The sequence below is a fragment of the Triticum urartu genome, chromosome 5 (genome assembly GCF_003073215.2).
Source record: "Triticum urartu cultivar G1812 chromosome 5, Tu2.1, whole genome shotgun sequence".
NCBI classification, from domain to species: Eukaryota; Viridiplantae; Streptophyta; class Magnoliopsida; order Poales; family Poaceae; genus Triticum; species Triticum urartu.
Genome location: NC_053026.1, coordinates 62,433,933 through 62,457,835, shown reverse-complemented (window position 1 = coordinate 62,457,835; position 23,903 = coordinate 62,433,933). Strand labels below are relative to the sequence as shown.

Here is a 23,903-nt window from a genome sequence, read left to right as displayed (position 1 = left end):
CTGAAACCATTGGGGAGAGCCACGAAACACCTTTTCCACCGTCGCAACCTTCTGTACCCGTGAGATCCCATCTTGGAGCCTTTTCCGGCGCTCCGCCAGAGGGGGATTCGATCACGGAGGGCTTCTACATCAACACCATAGCCTCTCCGATGATGTGTGAGTAGTTTACCACAGACCTTCGGGTCCATAGTTATTAGCTAGATGGCTTCTTCTCTCTCTTTGGATCTCAATACAAAGTTCTCCTCAATCTTCTTGGAGATCTATTCGATGTAATTCTTTTTGCGGTGTGTTTGTCGAGATTTGATGAATTGTGGATTTATGATCAAGATTATCTATGAACAATATTTGATTCTTCTCTGAATTTTTATATGCATGATTTAATATCTTTGCAAGTCTCTTCGAATTATCAGTTTGGTTTGGCCTACTAGATTGATCTTTCTTGCAATGGGAGAAGTGCTTAGCTTTGGGTTCAATCTTGCGGTGTCCTTTCCTAGTGACAGCAGGGGCAGCAAGGCACGTATTGTTGCCATCGAGGGTAAAAAGATGGGGTTTATATCATATTGCTTGAGTTTATCCCTCTACATCATGTCATCTTGCCTAATGCGTTACTCTGTTCTTATGAACTTAATACTCTAGATGCATGCTGGATAGCAGTCAATGTGTGGAGTAATACTAGTAGATGCAGAATCGCTTCGGTCTACTTGTCACAGACGTGATGCCTATGTTTATGATCATGCCTAGATATTCTCATAACTATGCGCTTTTCTATCAATTGCTCGACAGTAATTTGTTCACCCACCATAACATTTGCTATCTTGAGAGAAGCCACTAGTGAAACCTATGGCCCCCGGGTCTATTTTACATCATATTAGTCTCCCATCAATTAGCTATTTCTGTCGCCGTTTACTTTGCAATCTTTACTTTCCAATCTATACAACAAAAATACCAAAAATATTTATCTTATTATCTTTATCAAATCTCACTTTTGCAAGTGGTCCTGAAGGGATTGACAACCCCTTTATCGCGTTGGTTGCAAGGTTCTTGTTTGTTTGTGCAGGTACTAGGCGACTTGCGTGTAGTCTCCTACTGGATTGATACCTTGATTCTAAAAAACCGAGGGAAATACTTACACTACTTTGCCGCATCACCCTTTCCTCTTCAAGGAAAAACCAACGCATGCTCAAGAGGTAGCAGTCATCCACTTGAGGGAAAATTGCTACTGTCCTACAAAACTCTGCGCTTGGAGGCCCAACACGACTCTACAAGAATAAAGTTGCATAGTAGACATCACCTTCCCTTCCTTCTCTCTTCTCCTTTCCCTTCCCCTTCCTATTCGGCCAGCAAGGGTGCGCAGCAGCCCATGCTGTCTGCCGCATTTCCCCTCTTGGCCCAATAGGCCCAATTCTTTGTCGGGGGGGGGGGGGGGGGGGTGCCCGGAACCCCTTCGAGAGACCTGATACATACCCAGTACCCCCGAAACACTTCCAGTGTCCAAATACTATCGTCCTATATATGAATCTTTACCTCTTGACTATTTAGAGACTCCTCGTCATGTCCATGATCTCATCCGGGACTCCGAAGAACATCCGGTCACCAAATCACATAACTCATATAATACAAAATCGTCATTGAACGTTAAGCATGCGGACCCTACGGGTTCGAAAACTATGTAGACATGACCGAGACACCTCTCCGGTCAAAAACCAATAGCGGAACCTGGATGCTCATATTGGTTCCACATATTCTACGAAGATCTTTATCGATCGTACCGTAATGACAACACATGTTATTCCCTTTGTCATCGGCATGTTACTTGCCCGAGATTCCATCACCGGTATCTTCATACCTAGGTTAATCTCGTTACCGGCAAGTCTCTTTACTCATTCCGTAATGCATCATCCCGCAACTAACTGATAGTCACATTGCTTGCAAGGCTTATCATGATGTGCATTACCGAGAGGGCCCAGAGATACCTCTCCGATACTCGGAGTGACAAATCCTAATCTCGATCTATGCCAACCAACAAACACCTTCAGAGATACCTGTAGAGCATATTTATAATCACCCGGTTACGTTGTGACGTTTGATAGCACATAAGGTATTTCTCTGGTATCCGGGAGTTGCATAATCTCATAGTCGAAGGAATATGTATTTGACATGAAGAAAGCAATAGCAATAAAACTGAACGGTCGATATGCTAAGCTAACGGATGGGTCATGTCCATCACATCATTCTCCTAATGATGTGATCCCGTTCATCAAATGACAACACATGTCTATGGTTAGGAAACTTAACCATCTTTGATTAACGAGCTAGTCTAGTAGAGGCTTACTACGGACATTGTGTTTTGTCTATGTATCCACACATGCATCAAGTTTCCGGTTAATACAATTATGGCATGAATAATAAACATTTATCATGATATAAGGAAATATAAAATAACAACTTTATTATTGCCTCTAGGGCATATTTCCTTCAGCTTATTCAAGTCCAGAATTCCAGCTGCCGGTATTCTCCTTCTTTTGTGTGAACCTTGCATAATATGAGAGAAAAAGCATTAGAATTACTACAAAAAGCATTATTATGCATAAAAACATTATAAATAATAGTAGGTAAACATGATGCAAAATGGACGTATCAACGCCCACACGAGCGCCTTGTTGTTATAGCACCAAACGCTGCCATAACACCAACACCATTCTCCATGTCTCGCGCGAATGCTGCCACGACAGCCGATCCACGCTCACCTAACTTCGTTGGCATGGCGCCGGATCCGCCAACACCTAAACCTCCTACCCGACCCCGGAAACTGCTGCCATGGCAGCCGATCCGCACCCTCCTAATTCCGCTACCATGTCGCGAATCCCGAGCCAGCTCCCAACACCACCCACTCCCCTCGCACACCCACTGCCCGTCGTCGCGCTCCCCCGCCACCTCCCAGCCATACCATGCAAACCCGCGTGCAGGCTGGTAAATTCCTCCCAAACCCTAAATACCACAACAACCTCTACCACCACTAACACCTCCATCTCCCCCTTCCCAAAGAGTGTGCATGCTGCTTTGCGCGATCCATGATGGCTGTCTAGAATTTAGGTGGAGTACAGGGCCTTGATGGAGAACCAGACGTGGTGGCTCGTTCCCCGACCAGTCGGCGCCAACATCGTCAGCGGCAAGTGGTTGTTCTGGCACAAGTTCAAGGTCGACATCACTCTGGAGTGGTTCAAAGCCCGATGGGTCATTCGCGGCTTGTCCCAGCCTCTCCCTGTGGTCAAGGCTGCCACCATTCACATGGTGATCATGGTTGCTGCTTCCCGCAACTGGCCTGTTCACCAGATGGATGTGAACAATGCGTTCCTCCATGGCCGCCTCTCCGAGCAGGTCCTCTGTCAACAGACAGCCAGGTTCGTCAATGCCGCCCACCCCGACCACGTTTGTCTTCTTGATAAATCATTGTACGACCTCAAGCAGGCGCCTCACGCTTGGTTTACCCACTTCGCCACGTATGCTCGCCAGATCAGCTTCTCCAATGCCCACGCAGATCCCTTGTTGTCCGTCCCCCACAACAACGGTGGCACAACGTATCTACTTCTGTATGTTGACGACATCATCCTTGTCGCCTCGTCGACTGCACTTCTTCAACACCTGCAGCGATAACTCTTCGCGGAGTTCTCGATGAAAGATCTCGGGCCCCTGCACTACTTCCTGAGTATCACTATCACCCGCAGCGAGCGTGGCTTCTACCTGTCGCAGCGCAAGTACGTAGAGGAGCTGCTCGAGCGTGCCAACATGCATGCCTGCAAGCCCGTGGTCACATCGGTGGACATCCGCGCCAAGCTCTCTACTTCCGACGATGCACCCGTCTCTGATCCTTTGGAGTACCGCAGTCTCGTCGGTGCACTACAGTACATGACCATGGAAAATAATCCTGTCATGAAATGTCGGGTAGGTGCTCGGCCATGATGTTTGGGGCCAACGAGCACGTAGTGGTCCACGCATGGGGCCACAAACTGCCTCTCGACGGCCAAATCTAGCATGAGCTCCAGGGGCCTCAGCGACGAAGTTGTTTTGTATTTTGACGAAAGCTGTGAGGCAACGGAGGTGAGAAAAGTGGAATCATAGGTTGTCGTCGATCTTTCTTTTCTTCCTTGGCGACGAGGGAGGCCTCCTCCTCCTCCGCTTGCTCCTCCTAAAACATCTGCAACCCCTCCTCCGACTGTGACACCCAATCGACCCGCAGGGGAACCAACACCCAAGGTGGCTCCCGGGTTAGGGAGCTGTCCCTGAATCCGGTTTCGCTCACTGACGATCACTTCTCGGCGTCAGACTTCTTGCTTGTTGCGGCAAGCGAAGGTTTGGTGTTGTGCGGCAGCCACTGGATGTGCGGGGTAGGATGATGATTATGCACGTACTGTTTGCAGGGAGGAGCCTCGTGGGCTTTTAAGCCGTAGTAGGCTTCTAGGTCATGGCACGGCCAAGAATGCGGGTAGACGGGAGTTGGATCTACCAGAGTGAATGGGGGCAGGCGGGATGCTCGTGTGTTGCGGTGAACCCGTTAGACCGGAGTGGACATGGTGCGGGAAGCCGCATTGGCCGAGTATGACGTGACATCCATCTGAACTCTCCAAACTCCTTGTAATTGGCGCAAATTTGCGGGATTTCAGTCGGGACAAATTTGGTAACCGCCATTGAATGGTCAAAAGTGTGTGGATGGCCCGGTCCAGATATTTGTGGGTAATTTAATGATCAACGTTGAAGTTGCTCTAAGATAAACATGGTTTTTCAGAGCAACCTTGTTGAGCAGTACATAGAAAAACAAAACAAATATATGAGAGAGTAGAGAAGTAACTCAGGTCCAACCTAACCATCTGGGTCGACACGACCCGTCAAGCCTCGGATAAGGCAAGGCACAACACAACCCATGTCGGCCTTTCTATAAAAAGGATGCGTCGTGCCAACTCGAAGAGTTTGGATGGAGGATCGGCCCCGCACACCGACCCACATTAAAAAGGCCAAAAAGGACATAAAAGGCCTAAACTACCAAAAAAGACCTAAAAGGCTTAAACATCCCTAAAACAATTGTAGAAATACCCTAAAACGTCCAAAACAGCTCTAAAAAACCCCTAAAATGGCGCCACAGTTAAAAGGGTCGTGTCAGGCCACCCTTAAAGCTTGACCTTAGGAATCAACACTGGCACATGGCGTGCTGAAGGCCGGCCCAACCCATGTATCCGCGTGCCACTTCGTGCCGTGCCAAAAAATACATGCCGCGAGCTGGACTTATAAGCACGACTCATATGGCCAGGTTTGTCCGGTCTCATCATTTTAGATCCAAAATGGTGGTACTTCCTCCTTTTCGATTTATAGGGCTTGAATTTAAAATCTCGTCAATCAATGCAGATGATGAGTGGAGTATCTCGTAATTTATAAAATTACTCAAATTTTAATATGGATTAATTACAATATATGCATGGATGACCACCAAATGAGTAGGAATAGTTACATGCACTGGTTGGTTTCTTTTAATCTTTGCATGCATCAATTTAATGCAACTTGGATTGTGAACATGTGGTGGAATGAAGTGAAAATAAGACTTATAATATGGTAAAACCAAGAAAATGAGATGAGCCCAATAAACCAGAGAGAAGGAAGTACTATGTTACAAAGATAATGTCTCTAAAAATAAGGAAAAACTACGCTACAAAGATCAGACTCCTGCACATGAGACCTCTTTGCAGAGATACAAATTATATCAAAATTATTGGCAGACAGCTTAGGATTCAAGAGCAAGTACACAAGGAAACAAGGGGTGGTGGAGTGGCGTACAGACCAAATCATTCAAAGAAGCACGAAAACCAGCCTTCCTACACAAATAAAAAGAAACCGAAAGAAAAGGTGGCCTCCATGACCAATCGAGGAAGAAAAAGGTCCCATCTTGTTTATTGCTTCAATTATGGCAGCAGTTTTGCCGTGCAGGCCGAAATAATTTCCTCTTGCCCCCTACCAGCTTTTGCTCAACCTGCTTCCCATATGCAATTATTAAATATCTCCCCATTTTTTTACTATCAAGGATTCCCTTCTTTATATGAAAGAAAGAGAAAAGAGAGAAAATAACAATATTTGCCACTTGCTACGGGTAAGCTGTCCCCGTGTGGTTCCCCGTTTCCTGGCTATTTAAGGCCTCCCATCCCCTCCTTCCCTTTCCTTCCTCCCATCGGCACGCCCATCCCGCTCCTCTCATAATCCTGAGAGTTTCTTCTTTTGTTTTATTTTTATTTCTTGGTAGGAGTAACAACAGTTTTGGCTCTCCTCCTTTCTCTCCCCCTGTATCCAAGGAGAGAAATCCAGAGGCGAAGCTTCAGGTAAACATCAACCTCCTCTCCCCCATTTCTCTATTTATCTCTCTCCCTCTAGTTTCTCATCTTCTGTTGGGGATCTGTGTTGTGTGGTCTGGGGTAGAGGTGAGGCTCGTTCTTTCTGTTTTCTTGATAGGTTTTGTTACAGATCTTGGGAACCCACCACATGTTCTTGCAAAAAGAGAGAATAAAACCGAGAGGATTTGTTCTTCTGTGACAAATCTTCTGGAAAGTTCCAGTTTCTTTTGATTTCTTTCTGTGTGGGTGGGGAAAAATCAGATTAGTTAGCAAATGTTTTTGGTGTCTCGTTCGTGTGAAGATTGAACGATTTTAGAGGTGAAACTGAGCAATTTCTTTGGCTGTTCTTGTTCTTGCAGGGTCTGTAAATTTTCCGGATCTAATCAACTAACCAAAAAAACCCAAAAAAGAAACCATGAGCCACTTCGCCGCCATGAAGAGCCCCGTCCCGGTCGCCGCCGCTGCCGCCACCGACGCGAAGAGCCCGCTCTTCTGCCCCAAGCCGCGCCGCCCGGTCGCGCCCCTCCGGTGCCACCAGAGCGGCCACTCTGACGCGGGCGCCGGCATGGATCTGCTCGACCTCCTCCTATCAAAGGTGAGTTCTTTCTCCGCCTCGGCCCAAGATCCATGATTTCCTCGCGTGGCTTCTCTCCAACGGGTCGCTGATGTTTCTGCTCCGGTTCTTGCAGGGCGACGAGAGCAATCTTTCCGCGGCGTCCCCTCAGCCGCCGCTGTTCTGTGGCTCGCCTCCGCGGCGGGCCTCGAACCCGGTGGTCCACGACAGCCGGTTCGGCATGGACTGCCCGTCCAGTCCCCTGCCATGGTGGCCGGTGATGTCGCCGGTCACGCCAGCGCCGGTGGTGGTCCGTCCCACCCCACGCCCGGCGGGACCGCCGATGTCGCCCCGTTCCTCGGCTGGGTGCGCTCGCGTGTTCCAGCCAGCCGTCCGCGTCGAGGGTTTTGACTGCCTCGACGGTGGCCGTAGCGGCCGTGGCCATGGCATCGCCGCCATGGTCTAGATGCACATACAACATCGAATAACCAGGAAATCTTCTCCCCTCAGTAGTGCAAAAGCTTTGGGAGGGAGAGATGAGAGTGAGGAGATGAGTGAGAGGAGCTTAAGTCCAAAATTTAACCCCTAAAAACTATATAATCCATCAATCAAATCCCATAAGTATAATGAGTCTAGGTAATTTTACCACAAATCTTTTTGTATGTAAATAAATTTCAGGTTCAGATGCAGGTGCCCTTCATGTAAATTTGGGAGCTCTAGTTTGGGGGGACGGGGTAGAAGAAATCTAGAAGGGGGGATCTGGGACAGAGGGCACAAGAAACACGAAGTTTAGCCCTCTTTGTATGAATCAATTTTTTCATGAGTCCCTTTGCCTTCCTTCTGGATTAGTCATTCAATTAGGTTGGAGGGAGGGGTTGGGAATTAGTTAGGTACCTGTCCTAGTTCATCTGTCATCATGCTTATTTTTGGTTTATGATGGAATTGTTTTTGTCCATGCAACCAAGAAATCCAGGGCCAGCAAGGCCATGGAGATGTGTACAAAAGAGTGGCTACCAGAAGAGAAGAGAGAGCAGCTAGGTTTAAGTCAAGTCAATGAGTGAGTTGTGTGAGAGGCATGAATGATGTATTCCTGATATCGTTTTCTCTGTATATGTAATATATCGTTTCATTGAAGCAATATGTGTAATATCTCATGCCATGATTATCACCATCCCCTGTGACATCTTTTATTTTTTGGAATTTTTCGTCACCTCTCAATTTCTTGGTGGTTGGAGCCCCATCACAACACATGGTTTCCATGTGCTCAACCAACACGTAGGTGATAAGGATGCTGACTAGCCAATGACTAATGCAAAATAGCCTCCCTGAGTGGCTAATAATCTCAAGCTGGCTCCTGGGGATCTGAAGGGCCAAAGATGAAATACCATGGTTTTTCTTGTGGCCTTCACCCCAAGTGTGTCCTTTTCTTTGAGATGTAGATGTGGTACTACTACTAGTACTGAATCTTTTGTGTTGAATCCACTGGATTTATTGGGGCGGTCAATCAATCAACCAAGTTGTTGACGCAGATGCTCTGCCAACAGCTGCAACGGTGAACAAGTTGCACTATTTACCACCAGTAAAATACAGGCCGAAAAAGCATGCAGCACACGTTCTTATCTTGCCACCTGCTGCGAGTCAAAATCCACATGCTTTGTGGCGTCTTGTGCCTGCCACAAGGTGAGACGTAGATGCAGTGATCTCACCTCAAAAGGTGTGAGGCTGGGAGGGAAAAGGAGGCAGGAGGATGCAAGCAAGCAAGGGGCATGGCAACTTGAGTGCACTTGAGGACAGATTCAAACGCAGGATTTCACCGGAAGTAAAGTAATCTTTGTTTGGATCTCAGGCCAGGCCTTTTCGAAAGGAGAATATATAGTAGACCCTGAAGATGCTTGAGATATTTTTGTTTATGTCTCAGACTGACTCAAACACAGAAACTGAAGGAAATAAAAAGACCCATGTATAGATATATTTTTGATTTTTTTTCTGTCTATTTACACTTCTCAGTTACTGCTGCTCTGATTTTCCCTCGCCATGTTTAAAGTAAGACACAACATAAGCTCTTGACTCTTGATAGCTGCATTTTGCGCCCTGCTGGTTTTTTGTCAAATTGGTTGTCAACCTCACACTTTCGGCTGCAATTGGAGCACAATCAGTGGAATCAGAGCTAACCTAAAAGCCCATGACGCCCCCACCCGTCAGGTGCTTGTCTGTCCTTTTCAACAAAAAAATGTTTTAGCTTTAAAAATGCATGATGACCGTTCAGCCGTCCAACTGGCAAGCTCCAACGCGGGAGGAAAAGAAAATGGTGAGGAAAGAGAATACTCCCCCACACATTATACTCCCTCCGGTCCATTTTTACTTTGCATACAAGGATTCTCTAAAGTTAAACTTTGTAAAGTTTGACATATTTACATGAAAAAATATCAACATCTACAATACTATAGTTAAAATATATGAAAATTAAATTCATGACCCATTTGATGATGTTGATTTCATATTGTCAATTGATATTTTTAATATATAGTTGGTCTAACTTTATGATATTTGACTTCATACAAATCTTATATGTGAAGTAAAAAAGAACCGGCTCTCTCTCGGCTCGCAGCACCCATAACTCCACTCGCCACCCTCATCCTCTTCGGCGGACGATGCACCCCGCTCCACCTCGTCTCGCTCCCCATGGATCCTCCTCGACCCCGTCCTCCTCCCTGACCGGAGCCGGGCGGCCGCAGATCCGGTGCCGGCATCCCCTCCCCTCCTGGCCTCCTCGCCCCCGCCACCGCAGGTCCCTGCCGGGAAGAACCTCCACTCGGGTGCCCCCACCCTCTGTCCACCTCGGACGCCGCCGGTTCCTGCCGGGAAGGACCTCCACTTGGCAGTGCCCCCACCCCCCTGTCGTGGTACAGCGGACCCCGCTACTCCACTACCCCACCTCGTCTCCACCCTCCTCACCGGCGGCCTGCTCCACTCATCCTTCCTCGGTTCACCACCATCCGCCTCACATGTCCGTCTCGGTCCTGTCCTCTGTCGCCCCTTGTCTCCACTTGGATGGCGGCCCACCATTGACGGATGTGCTACGGGAGAAATCCCCGCTGACCTTGTCAGCTGACCATGACGGTGCTACTCCAGCGTCGCTTACCCTCTTGGGGGCGTGGCTCATGTGCCACTCCTGTCTCTCGGTCCGGATTCGCAGCTCTCGGCTCTTCCCTCTGGGAATTTAACCGGTTATGCTCCAGGCGGAAGCTCTGTGACGGCGTCATCCTCGGATGTCGTCCACCTTCTTGAAGGCGTCACTAGGGAGCTCCTTGCCGCCATTCATCCTCCGTTGCCCTTGGGGGTTGGTCATCCTCTGCTCTGCTAGCTCAAGACCCTCTCATGTCTGTCGTCTGTTTTGTGAGCTTCGTGCTCTTCGTGCTACCTCGGTTCATCTTTGCTCAACTACGACGCAACGATGCCTCCCCACCTTGCTAATTGTGTCGGCTTGCTGTGGCGGAGCTTCCAGTTAAGGTTCGTGATGGGTCACTCGTTGATTGGTGCTGCTCCTCTGTTGTGCCAAGGGGTTGGTACGCACGCCGGTGTGGTGCGTTAGGATAGTTGTTTAGTGTTGGTATTGTGATTCCTCGACGACACACCACTTCCACTCGACTTTTATGGTGGTGGTCTCTTGGCTTGCTGGCTAGGTAGTGCTTTCTTCGGGGCGTCTCTATATGTTCTCACCCTATGTAATCCTTCCTCCTGTGCGGTTTTTTGGCCCGGTTTCCCTTATAAACGGGGTCAACCTGTTAAGGTTTTCGATCTGGTTTTCCTTATAAACTGGATCAAACACTTGACATTTTGGCCACTTTGAGCAATATATTCAGGTGGGGACTCTCTCCCCCTCGGTGACCGTTCAAAAAAAAAGTAAAAAAGAACCGGAGGGAGCACCTCTCAAATCCTCCTTATACATCCGGACGGACGACCCAGTCAATGTCTGGTCACAAAAGCTCGACCCAACCAAACCCTCAAATCGGCCCTAAACGTCCGGGCTGTCCAACAACCCCTAATTCCCAGCTCATATTTGGGGTAGATATGAGCCGAACAAGACACACCCGGACGCAACCACCACACTGGACCGACCCACGCTGACCCACGTCGACCCCATCCCGTCCCCACAAAAGACCACCCAGACCAAACCCTAGTCCCCACTCTCTCACTCTTTGCTCCCCTCCACTGCTCGCCTCCTGCTACCTCTTGAGCACTGCGTTCGTTGTCCCTTGAAGAGGAAAGGGTGATGCAGCAAAGTAGCGTAAGTATTTCCCTTAGTTTTTGAGAACCAAGGTATCAATCCAGTAGGAGGCCACGCGCAAGTCCGCACCTACACAAACAAATAAAATCCTCGCAACAAACGCAATAAAGGGGTTGTCAATCCCTTCACGGTCACTTACAAAAGTGAGATCTGATAGATATGATAAGATAATACATTTGGTATTTTTATGATAAAGATTTAAAGTAAATAAAGCGAAATAAAAACAGTGCAAGAAATAGCTTGTTGACGGAAGATTAATATGATGGAAAATAGACCCGGGGGCCATAGGTTTCACTAGTGGCTTCTCTCGAGAGCATAAGTATTACGGTGGGTAAACAAATTACTGTTGAGCAATTGACAGAATTGAGTATAGTTATGAGAATATCTAGGTATGATCATGTATATAGGCATCACGTCCGAGACAAGTAGACCAACTCCTGCCTGCATCTACTACTATTACTCCACACATCGACCGCTATCCAGCATGCATCTAGAGTATTAAGTTCAAAAGAACAGAGTAACGCTTTAAGCAAGATGACATGATGTAGAGGGATAAACTCATGCAATATGATATAAACCCCATCTTGTTATCCTTGATGGCAACAATACAATACATGCCTTGCTGCCCCTACTGTCACTGGGAAAGGACACCGCAAGATTGAACCCAAAGCTAAGCACTTCTCCTATTGCAAGAAAGATCAATCTAGTAGGCCAAACCAAACTGATAATTCGAAGAGACTTGCAAATATAACCAATCATACATAAAAGACTTCAGAGAAGATTCAAATATTGTTCATAGATAAACTTGATCATAAACCCACAATTCATCGGTCTCAACAAACACACCGCAAAATAAGGTTACATCAAATAGATCTCCACGAGAGAGGGGGAGAACATCGTATTGAGATCCAAAAAGAGAGAAGAAGCCATCTAGCTAATAACTATGGACCCGAAGGTCTGAAGTAAACTACTCACACATCATCGAAGAGGCTATGGTGTTGATGTAGAAGCCCTCCGTGATCGATGTCCTCCTCCACGGGATCCCTTCCCATGTCGAGCTCCGGGAGCGCATCCGGCGATGGATATGGCAGCAAGACGGATCCCATCAATAGGGACGCCCTGCTGCAAGAGGACCCGTAGTGGGACGATGAGGACCGTGTCGTAGTGCAGCATTCGTGTGTGGGCAAGGGTATTAGCTTGAGCTCCACACTGTCCTCAGTCGCCCGACGCAATGCGGCTACCAACGCCGGCCCATCGTGGTTCGTGTTAGTGCAAATCCGCCTCCCCCCGAGCCCCCTCCCACACCCATTGTCCCGTTGCTCCTCCCAACCGACGATGGGTCCTCATGCCCGCACCGGCGATCCCGTGGAGGAGGACACCTAAATCGGAGGCACGGGCAGCACACCGTTAGAGGCAGTGAGTCGTGTAGAGGACGACAACGGCCGGTTTGTCCCACAGCTATTGCGGCTCCCGCATGTTTACGTCGCTCGACCTAGTGGAACGGCTCATGCGCGACATTATCTATTGGTCACTGATCCCGGCGGAGATAGACGCGAGCGCTGCCGCCGCAAGACTGCGAAGGTGCTCTGGCTCGGCATCGAGGAGTCGGGGCGCCTCTCGGCAGAGAGGGCGCGCGACCGTCGTGGCGAAAGCGGCATGATTGCGAAGGAGCAAGCTAGCACCGCCCGTTGGCTCGACGACATCATCTCCTTTGCGTCATTGTCCGACAACTCCGACCGCCGACACCTACGCCAACGACGCCAATGGGGGGAGTAGGATCCTTCCTCGGCTTTGACTAGTAGTTTAGGTTAAAGTTTTTTCTCATAGGGGCGGTGCTTCATCTTTGAGCTAGTCTTCCCGGTTTCAATCCTCCTCGAGTTCGTGTGGGCGGAGTTTGACAGAGCTCTAGCGCAAGATTCTTGTCATCTTTGTGGGACGACGAGGTTAGAGTTTCTCGCTCTGCATGCATGAGGACAAATTTTGTTGTTAGGTGCTTCAAAATGTTTCAAGGGTTCAATGCGTGACGACTACGACTCTGTGGCGCTAGTCCAATGAGCATGTTGCACGAATACTTCTGGGCTGTTACTGACAAAGTCAGGCCAACTCGGACAGGAAGCGACGACAACGACATGTTGTGACGGCAGTAGTCGTTCAAAACTTCAGGGCTCTCGATGTAATATTTATTGTGTTTGAGGTGCCTTTTACTTTTGGCGAACTTTTATAATAGATTCGGATCCTTTTCAAAAAACGAACGATGATCCAAAGTCAACCGGTGTCTATGGCATTTTCTTCTTGTTGTTGTTTGTGTAGTTTTATGATACTTTGAGGAGACATCAGCATAGTCCCAGAAAAATCAAGCTCATTTGGTTATTCAGCCCACGGGAGACCCCAAGATATCCAAACCTAGACAACCCTCCCTTGTTTTCATCGGTGGATTTCCCATTTCTCGCTTGAGGCGTCGCGTCACTTGATGGGTACTGTAGTTGGTGGTTAACACGTAGCAGCGGCACCGAGTACCCACAGCTTGGAAATGATGGTGACAGGTGGGCCCCAGGTGACTAGATCCCATCTCAGCGCATGCGGCCACCAGGCTTTGTGCGTGTATGTGCCCGGATAAACAAAGCTTTGATTCAGCGTTTGGGCGGCAGGCAGGCAGTCCGAAAGGATGCTCCGGGTATTTTATTCCACCTTTCACATCTTTTCTGGACAAAATTACACAGGAACCACTTTAATTTGTAGGATCCGCAGCAGTTAGGAAAGGCAGAAACACGATTTTGTAATTTAGTGACAGATTAAAAAAAATTCTACATCAATGTTCCACGTTCGTTTTTTTTGTGTGCAAAATAAGAGAGTTTCATGGATTTTTCCATGTTTGATGATCAGAGGAAAACATATTAGTTTCTTTAAGCCTATATAGTGTTTTTTCTATAATGCAAGAATACTTCAAATAAGATTTCGTACTGGACGCACACTAAGGGGATCTCTTTCCTCATCCATAAGAAAAGCCCCTTCTTCTCCTGTTGACGCCGTTGGTCTGCCCTATCTCCAATGACCTCTGAGCCATGGAGATGCGGAGGATCTCGCCCCACACCCCCCGGCGGCGGGCGGGACCCCGTTTTTATTCTTTTTATATTCAACGTCTTGGTTCGGTCTGTGTGGCGACAATGATGCCCCTTAGTATGAATAATATCTCCCACGTTCTATCCCTGCCCCGATGGTGCGTCTAGCATCGTCGGAGGGCGTGTGAAGGTGTGTCTCCGTCGGATCTCACGGGATTCAGCCAGTGCTGGTCTTCGAATGATCTATTTGATCCGGTCTTCGTTCGTCTTAGTTTGAGTGTTTACATGTTTGATCCTTCTAATATACGACTTTCTTCATCGCTGATGGTTGCTGCTCTGGTGCGCTGATCCTATGAAGATTTAGCACGACGACTTCTCGACTGTCTACTACAACAAGGTTTGCCCGGCTTCAATAACGGAAGGGCGATGACGGCGACGCGCCATCGGCTTGCTCGAGCACTTGTTATCATTACTAGGTGGACGTAGTTGTGATTTTTATTATCTTTGTTGTTCTTTGTACTCATATGACTAAAAATGAACAGATTAAAAATTTCTCCAATAAAAGAATACTTCAAATAAAGAACTCATATGTATTGCAAATTTTACAAATCAAATGACGAAGCAGTGTTTTCTTTAAGGATTGCAATTCTTAAATTCTTTCAACGGAGGGACTTTTATCTTGTTTTTAGTTTTCACTAAGGCATTCTTTCTTGAACCGATCTGCTTCTCAAGTAGGATTTATACTAGAGGAAACCGCGCTCGTTGCCACTGGGATTAGATATTTGATTTCTGAATGTTATATACAATATGAATTCACTCTAAAATTTTAAAAGAGCAAAAAAAAAAAACCCCACTCTCAAGATTTTAGAGCACCTATAACCGGACCCGTACCCGCCCTAAATGCCCGGGTGGGCTGCCCGGTCATTGTCCGGACGAAAAAATTGCCACTCAAGCGGACGCTTCATATCCGACCCAAACGTTCGGACTGACTGATAACCCTCATATCCAGTCCATATGTGGGACGGATATGGGGACACCCGGGCGTGCCCGGACACGCCTGTCACGTCTGATCCGGCCCACTATGACCCATTGTCTCTACATAAATTTACCCATATCCGCACTCCGGAGGAAACCCTAGCCGCATTCCACTCCAAACCACTCCCCTCATCCCACAAGCTCTCGTCCGACGATCTCCCCCCTTCTCTGGCATGGCGGGCAGCGGATCCGAGTCCTACACCCCCAATCCGTTGACCCGGAGCTCGTCCCACGCGGCCTCGAGGAGGAGATGGTCGTCCGCCCTGCACTCCCCTGTTCCTAGGAGGAGTCCACCCGACGACAATGGTCGGACTCCATCAGATGGGAATCCATTGCATCCGCCCAAATGGTGCATTGATATGGCGCGAGGCGTGTCGTCGCGGACTCCCCAGAGGAAGTGCAGTCCGTTTGGCTTCCGAACGCCGTGGTGGATGTGCAACCGCTTCGTTGCCACGCCGAGCGGAGATCAATGTTTGGGCCTCAGCCGACGTAAGTATGGCGCAGTGTGCTTGCCGTGCCAGGCAGCGGGCGTGGGAAACTGGGACAACCCTCCCGGCGGATGTTTGCTAGGCGGAGTCACACTCTCAGGCGCCACGTATGGTGCACAGCTCCCACGTCCACTGGCAACATGCAAGGCACGAGCTCTGATTAGGAAGAGTATGGCTTGAGAGATGGTGGCGCTTCGAGTCCTGTGAGCTGGTGTGTGTCCCATGTCCTGCTCTACCTCAGCGGCGACCAGACCAACAGTCCGAATTTATTAGCTGGGTCATGCAAACAGAAGAAAGGGGAAATGTGGCAGTTATGGTTAATGATCAAATAGGTCCTTTCTTCGGGATGAAGGAAGGGCTTCGACAGGGGGACCCTTTCTCCCCATTACTTATTAACATAGCTATGGATGTCCTTAATTTGTTAATGATCAAAGCACAAGAGAAAAGGTTATATTCAGGGACTAGCCCAAAATTCAGTGCCTGGGGGTGTTAGCATGCTCCAATATGCCGATGATGCGATTTTTATGTTCCAAGATAATCTGGAGAGTGCTAGAAACATTAAATTAATTTTCCGTTTATTTGAACAATTAACTGGCTTGAAAGATAATTTTCATAGAAGTGAAGTCTTCTATTTTGAAGAAGCTAGAGATAAACATGAGAGCTATTCTACTATTTTTACTTGTGCTGTTGGTAAAATACCTTCTAGATATTTGGGGATACCCATTAATGCGATTAGACTTTGTAATAGTGTTTCGAGTTGGCCTGAAGAGAAAATGGAAAATAAACTCAGTGTTTGGAAAGGTGGGAATAGATCTTATAGTGGTAGACTCATTTTGATTACTTCTAATTTGAGTAGTATTCCTCTTTATATGATGTCCTTGTTCGAACTCCCTAAAGGGCCTAGTAAAAGAATGATTTTTTATGAAAAGAATGTTATGGCAAGAAGAAAACAATCCTAAAAAGTATCACTTAGTGAAGTGGGAGGATGTGTGTAGGCCGAAAGAATTGGGAGGTTTAGGAGTGATAGATTTAGATATTATGAATATTTGTTTGTTGTGCAAATGGATTTGGAAGTTAGAAAATGAAACTAAGGTTTGGTAGGATTTGAGTTAAAGAAATGTACACTAAGATATGCTGATAGTAAACCTGGCCAGTCCCATTTTTGGCAGGGTCTAATGAAAGTTAAACCTATTTTCTTGCAATACAATAGGAAAATGATGGGGAACGGACAGAGAACTATGTTTTGGACTTACATATGGCTCGGAGATAGGCATTTAAGTGTGCAATTTCCTAGGCTTTTTCTGCTTACTTCCAGTGATGGTTTTGTTGGAATTTTGGTAGTAGCCTTTGGTCAAAGCCCAACTAAAATTCTGAAATTCTCTTGGCCCATTCATGCACACATGTAAATGGAGTGAGTGAGACTAAAGTTTAGTCCCACCTCGGAAGTTGAGAGAGAGTTGCACCTCTTTATAAGGTGAGCTCTTCTACCACTTGTATGAGCATGAGAAGAGGAGACCTACACGCGCACTCCTCCTCCTCGCTCGCCTCGTCGCGCCGCGGGTTGCGGGATTGAGCCGAGGATAGAGCTATGCACGTTGTCTATATTTTGCTGCTTGGGAAAAATTAATGATTCATTAATTAATAATTAATGGACGCGTTAATTACTGATCCATTTCCGATTCTTTTGGATCGTGATGACTCGGACGTGGGGTTTACTCCCATGACCTACCGACCCGCATTATATAGTCAGGCAGACGTCTACCCTAACCGCCGCCGCTTCGTATGGTTTCGCACCATCGTTCCAGATCATTGCGCCACCAAGCAAGTCTTCTCCATCCCTCCTTTCGGCATGCACCACGAGAAGGGACAGCAGGCCTCCGGAACCCCGCCTCTCGTGATCCTGTACGGGAGAGGGGCGATCAGGTTTTTGGGGAGCGTGCGCGACTGCTGGCAGCAACGACTTCGCAAACAACGACTTCTTCCCCGACCTCAGCAACCTCATCCTCGACGACATGGGCGACAATGTTAATGCCGGCGGTGCCGCTCCTGCTGCACCATATGTGATTCTATCCTTCCTGTTCGAGATCGTGGTAGAATTCATGTTTCTACTATGTGCCCTAGATGTGATAGGTTCATCTACTATGCTAGTTCGCATGATTAGTTTAATCTCTGCTACTGCAGTCATGATTTATCTTCTGTTTATTCAGATTAAATCTCGTAGTAATTTGCTCATATTTCCAACAATCCAAAAACCCGATTATAGGCAATTTACTCAGAATGGTTTTGATGTGCATCTGAAGCCGCCTGCCTTTAAAGGGGCGCAATATAAGAGGTGGCGCACGAGAGCAGTCTACTGGTTTCAGACCATGGGCTACTATGACGCCACCAAGGGCAAGCCTGATGGCGAACTTAATCCAACACAACTGGAAGCGTTTGAGAAGATTGATACTCTCTTTAAAGGCGCTCTTCTGAGTGTTCTTGATGACTCCATTATGTATTTGTATATGTCGTTTGACAACGGCAAGTACATGTGGGCTGCGCTCGAGGTCAAGTTTGGTGCTTGGACGCCGGCAGCGAATTGTACGTCATGGAGCAATTCTATGGCTACAAGATAACCGATGAGCGTTCTGTTGTACAACAGGCTCATGAGATACAGTCGCTCACAAAAGAACTTAAGTACTTCAAGTGTGTGTTGTCGGATGCATCATTGCCAAGCTTCCACCTTTGTGGAACAATTTTTCTACTTCCCTGAAACACAAGAGACAGGAGTTTTCCGTTGCGGATCTCATTGGTACTCTTGATGTTGAATAGAAGGCGAGAGCAAAGGACACACGTGCTTGAGTTGCTGAGGGAGCTTCTAGTGCCCACATGGTATAGAAGAAGAACTTCCAGCCCAACAAGTTCAAAAACAACAAGAACAAAACTCAGGGCAAAGGCAAGTTTGATACAAAGAACAAGCCGTCACATTCTACCAACTTTAAGTAGAATTCTCATAAGAAAGGGAAGGGACCTTGCCATGTCTGCGGTGATCCTAATCACTGGGCTCCGAAGGGTCCTAACCGCTTTGAGGAGCGCAAACATGAGAAGAGCGGCAAGTCCGCTAATGTTGTCATCGGTGATACTGATATGAAGGATTTTGGGTACGGTATTCTTCCTACCATCCTTTTAGTATTTCAATCTCCTAATTGGTTAATTGACACCGGTGCCAATGTACATGTTTGTGCTGATGCCTCCATGTTTTGTTCTTACCAGGTCACAGGGACTTATCCCGTGTTGATGGGGAACGGGTCACATGCCATCGTTCGAGGTGTTGGTACGGCCGATCTGAAGTTTACTTCGGGGAAGACCATGCGTCTGAAGAACGTTCATCATGTGCCGTCCATCAATAAAAATCTCGTTAGCGGTTCCTGTTTATGTCGAGATGGTTTTAAGTTGGTTTTCGAATCCAATAAAGTTGCAATTTCTAAGTATGAACAATTTGTTGGAAAAGGCTATGAGAGTGGAGGCTTGTTCTGCCTCTCTTTGTCAGATATTTGCACTAAAGTTATTAATAATGTTTGCGACAATAATGAGTCTGATATTTGGCATTCACGACTTTGTCACATTTAACTTTGGTTGCATGACACGGCTAGCCAATATGAATTTAATTCTGAAAATCTCTACTGTCAAAGGCTCCAAGTGCCAAGTATGTGTGCAAGCTAAGCAATCTCGCAAGTCCCATAAGACTGCAGAGGCAAGAGACTTGGCGCCGCTAGAGCTTATACATTCCGATCTTTGTGAGATGAATGGTGTGTTGACAAAAGGTGGAAAGAGATACTTCATGACGTTGATTGATGACTCCACTAGATATTGTTATGTGTATCTTCTAAATCAAAAGATGAGGCTTTAACTTTCTTCAAAAACTATAAAGCTGAAGCAGAGAACCAACTTGATCGAAAAATTAAACGGTTTAGGTCTGATCGTGGTGGAGAGTATTTTTCCAATGAATTTGATTTGTTTTGTGCGGAACATGGTATAATCCATGAGAGGACGCCTCCCTACTCACCTCAGTCAAATGGGGTAGCCGAAATAAAGAACCGAACTCTAACTAATATGGTTAACACCATGTTAGACACATCGGGTCTCTCCAAGGAATGGTGGGGGAGGCGCTAATGACTGCGTGATGTCCTAAACCGAGTTCCCACAAAGCATAAGACCATGACCCCATTTGAGGAATGAGAAAAGAAAAGATTGAAACTCTCTTACCTACGTATTTGGGGTTGTTTGGCGAAAGTCGATATACCAATTCCCAAGAAGCGCAAGCTTGGACCAAAAACCGTGGATTGTGTTCTTCTGGGCTATGCTTTTCATAGCATCGGCTATAGATTTTTGATAATAAAATATGAGGTAGCCGACATGCATGTTGGTACGATTATGGAGTCGAATGATGCAACTTTCTTTGAGGACATATTTCCTATGAAGGATATGTCGAGTTCATGAAATTAGGAGATACCTACTCCATCTAGTGAGGAATTCGCTGTAATTCCTGAACCCACCATTGCGATGGAACACGTTGAGAATCCAGTTGAGGGTGACAATGGAACTCCTGTGGGGAGTACGAGACAGAGGACTGCAAAGTCCTTTGGTGATGATTTCATTGTGTACCTCATGGATGACACACCCAGGACTATTTCAGAAGCCTATGCATCTCCTGATGCTGGCTACTGGAAGGAAGCTGTAGCGAGATGGATTCCATCTTAGCTAACGGAACCTGGGAGATCACTGACCGTCCTTATGGGTGCAAACATGTAGGATGTAAGTGGGTGTTCAAGAAGAAGCTTAGACCAGATGGTACGATTGAAAAGTACAAGGCACGGCTTGTGGCTAAGGGTTATACCCAGAAAGAAGGTGAAGACTTCTTTGATACTTACTCACCCGTGGCTAGACTGACCACAATTCGGGTGCCACTATCACTGGCTGCCTCACATGGTCTTCTCGTTCATCAAATGGACGTTAAGACGGCTTTCCTCAATGGAGAGTTAAAGGAGGAAATTTATATGAATCAGCCAGATGGTTTTGTAGTACCTGGTCAGGAAGAAAAGGTGTGCAAGTTATTAAAGTCTTTATATGGCCTTAAACAAGCTCCTAAGGACTGGCATGAGAAGTTCAAAAGAACATTAACTACTGCCGGCTTTGTAGTAAACGACGGTGACAAGTGCGTCAAACTATGATAGTCAAGATAAACAGTTCTAAGGACAATATGAAGTCCTCAAGGCATGTGAATAGGAGACTAAAATCTGTCAGAAAATTGAGGAACTCCAGAGTTATTACATTGGATTATATCCTAACGTCGAAAAACTTGGCAGATCCCTTCACAAAGGGTCTATCACGTAACGTGATAGATAATGCATCGATAGAAATGGGTTTGAGACCCACCGCATGAGTTGTCCATAGTGTAACCCACTCTATGTGAGCTGTTGGTCAGCTGGGAGGAGAGTATCCCTATATAATTATCCCACTCCATGAAGATGCAATACTCTCCTGATCTGCATGGCATGTTGATACTTATCTTAATGTGTTCCAAGTGGCTTATTCGGGTAAGCAGAGATGTTGTCGTGCAGAACATCTCCCGAGGAACACACCTATATGAATTTGACTGTTAAACGTCGCAGTCTGTGAGAATTGGGTGTTCTCTAATAAATTCATGAAAGGCCCTGGAGTATGACGTATACGCTCCACCCGCGGGGAAGCCTTGCGGCAGCCTAGTATCGGTCAAGAATTTGTGTGAAACTAGTTTCACAGAAAACTTGTAGTTCAAGGCATAGTCCACTATTCAAGTTGTGATCTAGTGTAGCATAAAACTCTAAGTGGAAGTTCAACTTCACAGTCTCCACTAAGCACCGGTATATAAACAATGTTTTGGAACTAAATGATGAGATGTGCCAATGAGACTTTGTGGGGGATTGTTGGAATTTTGCTAGTAGGCCTTTGGCCCAAAGCCCAACTAAAATTCTGAAATTCTCTTGGCCCATTCATGCATACATGTGAGTGAAGTGAGTGAGACTAAAGTTTAGTCCCACCCCGGAAGTTGAGAGAGAGTTGCACCTCTTTATAAGGTGAGCTCTTCTACCATTTGTATGAGCCTAAGAAGAGTGTTGGGGATCGTAGCAGAAATTTAAAATTTTCTACGCATCACCAAGATCAATCTATGGAGTAATCTAGCAACGAGGGGAAGGGGAGTGCATCTACATACCCTTGTAGATCGCTAAGCGGAAGCGTTGTAAGAACGCGGATGAAGGAGTTGTACTCGCAGCGATTCAAATCACGGTTGATTCCGATCTAAGCGCCGAACAACGGCGCCTCCGCGTTCAACACACGTGCAGCCCGGTGACGTCTCCCACGCCTTGATCCAACAAGGGGAGAAGGAGAGGTTGGGAAGACTCCGTCCAGCAGCAGCACGACGGCGTGGTGGTGGTGGAGGAGCGCGGGACTCCAGCAGGGCTTCGCCAAGCACTACGAGAGACGAGGAGGGAGAGGGGTAGGGCTGCGCCAAGAGAGAGATCGAATCGTATCTTGGGCAGCCCCCATACCTCAAGTATATATAGGGGGAGGGGAGGGGGCTGCGCCCCCTCTAGGGTTCCCACCCCAAGGGGTGCGGCAGCCCTAGATCCCATCTAGGGTGGCGGCCACATGGGGGAGAGGGGGAGGCGCACCTGGGGTGGCTTTAGGGCCCATCTGCCCTAGGGTTTGCCCCCTCCCCTCTTGGAGGCGCCTTGGGCCTTGGTGGAAGGCGCCCCAGCCCACCTAGGGGCTGGTCCCTTCCCACTATTGGCCCATGTAGGCGTCCGAGGCCCGTGGCCCCTCCCGGTGGACCCCCGGACCCCTCCGGTGGTCCCGGTACACTACCGATGATGCCCGGAACACTTCCGGTGGCCAAAACCATACTTCCTATATATCAATCTTTACCTCCGGACCATTCCGAAACTCCTCGTGACGTTCGGGATCTCATCCGGGACTCTGAACAACATTCGGTAACCGCGTACATACTTTCCCTATAACCCTAGCGTCATCGAACCTTAAGTGTGTAGACCCTACGGGTTCGGGAGTCATGCAGACATGGCCGAGACAACTCGCCGGTCAATAACCAACAGCGGGATCTGGATACCCATGTTGGCTCCCACATGCTCCACGATGATCTCATCGGATGAACCACGATGTCAAGGATTCAATCAATCCCGTATACAATTCCCTTTGTCTATCGGTACGATACTTGCCCGAGATTCGATCATCGGTATCCCGATACCTTGTTCAATCTCGTTACCGGCAGGTCTCTTTACTCATTCCGTAAAACATCATCCCGTGATTAACTCCTTGGTCACATTGTGCATATTATGATGATGTCCTACCGAGTGGGCCCAGAGATACCTCTCCGTTTACACGGAGTGACAAATCCCAGTCTCGATTCGTGCCAACCCAACAGACACTTTCGGAGATACCCGTAGTGCACCTTTATAGCCACCCAGTTACGTTGTGACGTTTGGCACACCCAAAGCACTCCTACGGTATCCGGGAGTTGCACAATCTCATGGTCTAAGGAAATGATACTTGACATTAGAAAAGCTTTAGCATACGAACTACACGATCTTGTGCTAGGCTTAGGATTGGGTCTTGTCCATCACATCACTCTCCTAATGATGTGATCCCGTTATCAACGATATCCAATGTCCATGGTCAGGAAACCGTAACCATCTATTGATCAACGAGCTAGTCAACTAGAGGCTTAGTAGGGACATGGTGTTGTCTATGTATCCACACATGTATCTGAGTTTCCTATCAATACAATTCTAGCATGGATAATAAACCATTATCATGAACGAGGAAATATAATAATAACCAATTTATTATTGCCTCTAGGGCATATTTCCAACAGTCTCCCACTTGCACTAGAGTCAATAATCTAGTTCACATCGCCATGTCATTAACACTCACAGGTCACATCGACATGTGACCAACATCCAAGAGTCTACTAGACTCAATGATCTTGTTCACATCACTATGTGATTAACACTCAAAGAGTTCTGGGTTTGATCATGTTATGCTTGTGAGAGAGGTTGTAGTCAACGGGTCTTG

The 23,903-nt window shown here is 47.3% G+C and overlaps 1 protein-coding gene across 1 annotated transcript; it reads left to right on the top strand.

Moving 5' to 3' along the window:
• The first annotated feature begins 6,166 nt into the window (after positions 1-6,166).
• LOC125507902 lies at positions 6,167-8,078 on the top strand. The gene is made up of 3 exons (XM_048672425.1): positions 6,167-6,359; positions 6,731-6,966; positions 7,061-8,078. The coding sequence occupies exons 2-3, from the start codon at positions 6,787-6,789 to the stop codon at positions 7,388-7,390; spliced, it is 510 nt and encodes a 169-aa protein (XP_048528382.1). The 5' UTR covers positions 6,167-6,359; positions 6,731-6,786; the 3' UTR covers positions 7,391-8,078.
• The last annotated feature ends 15,825 nt before the right edge of the window (positions 8,079-23,903 follow it).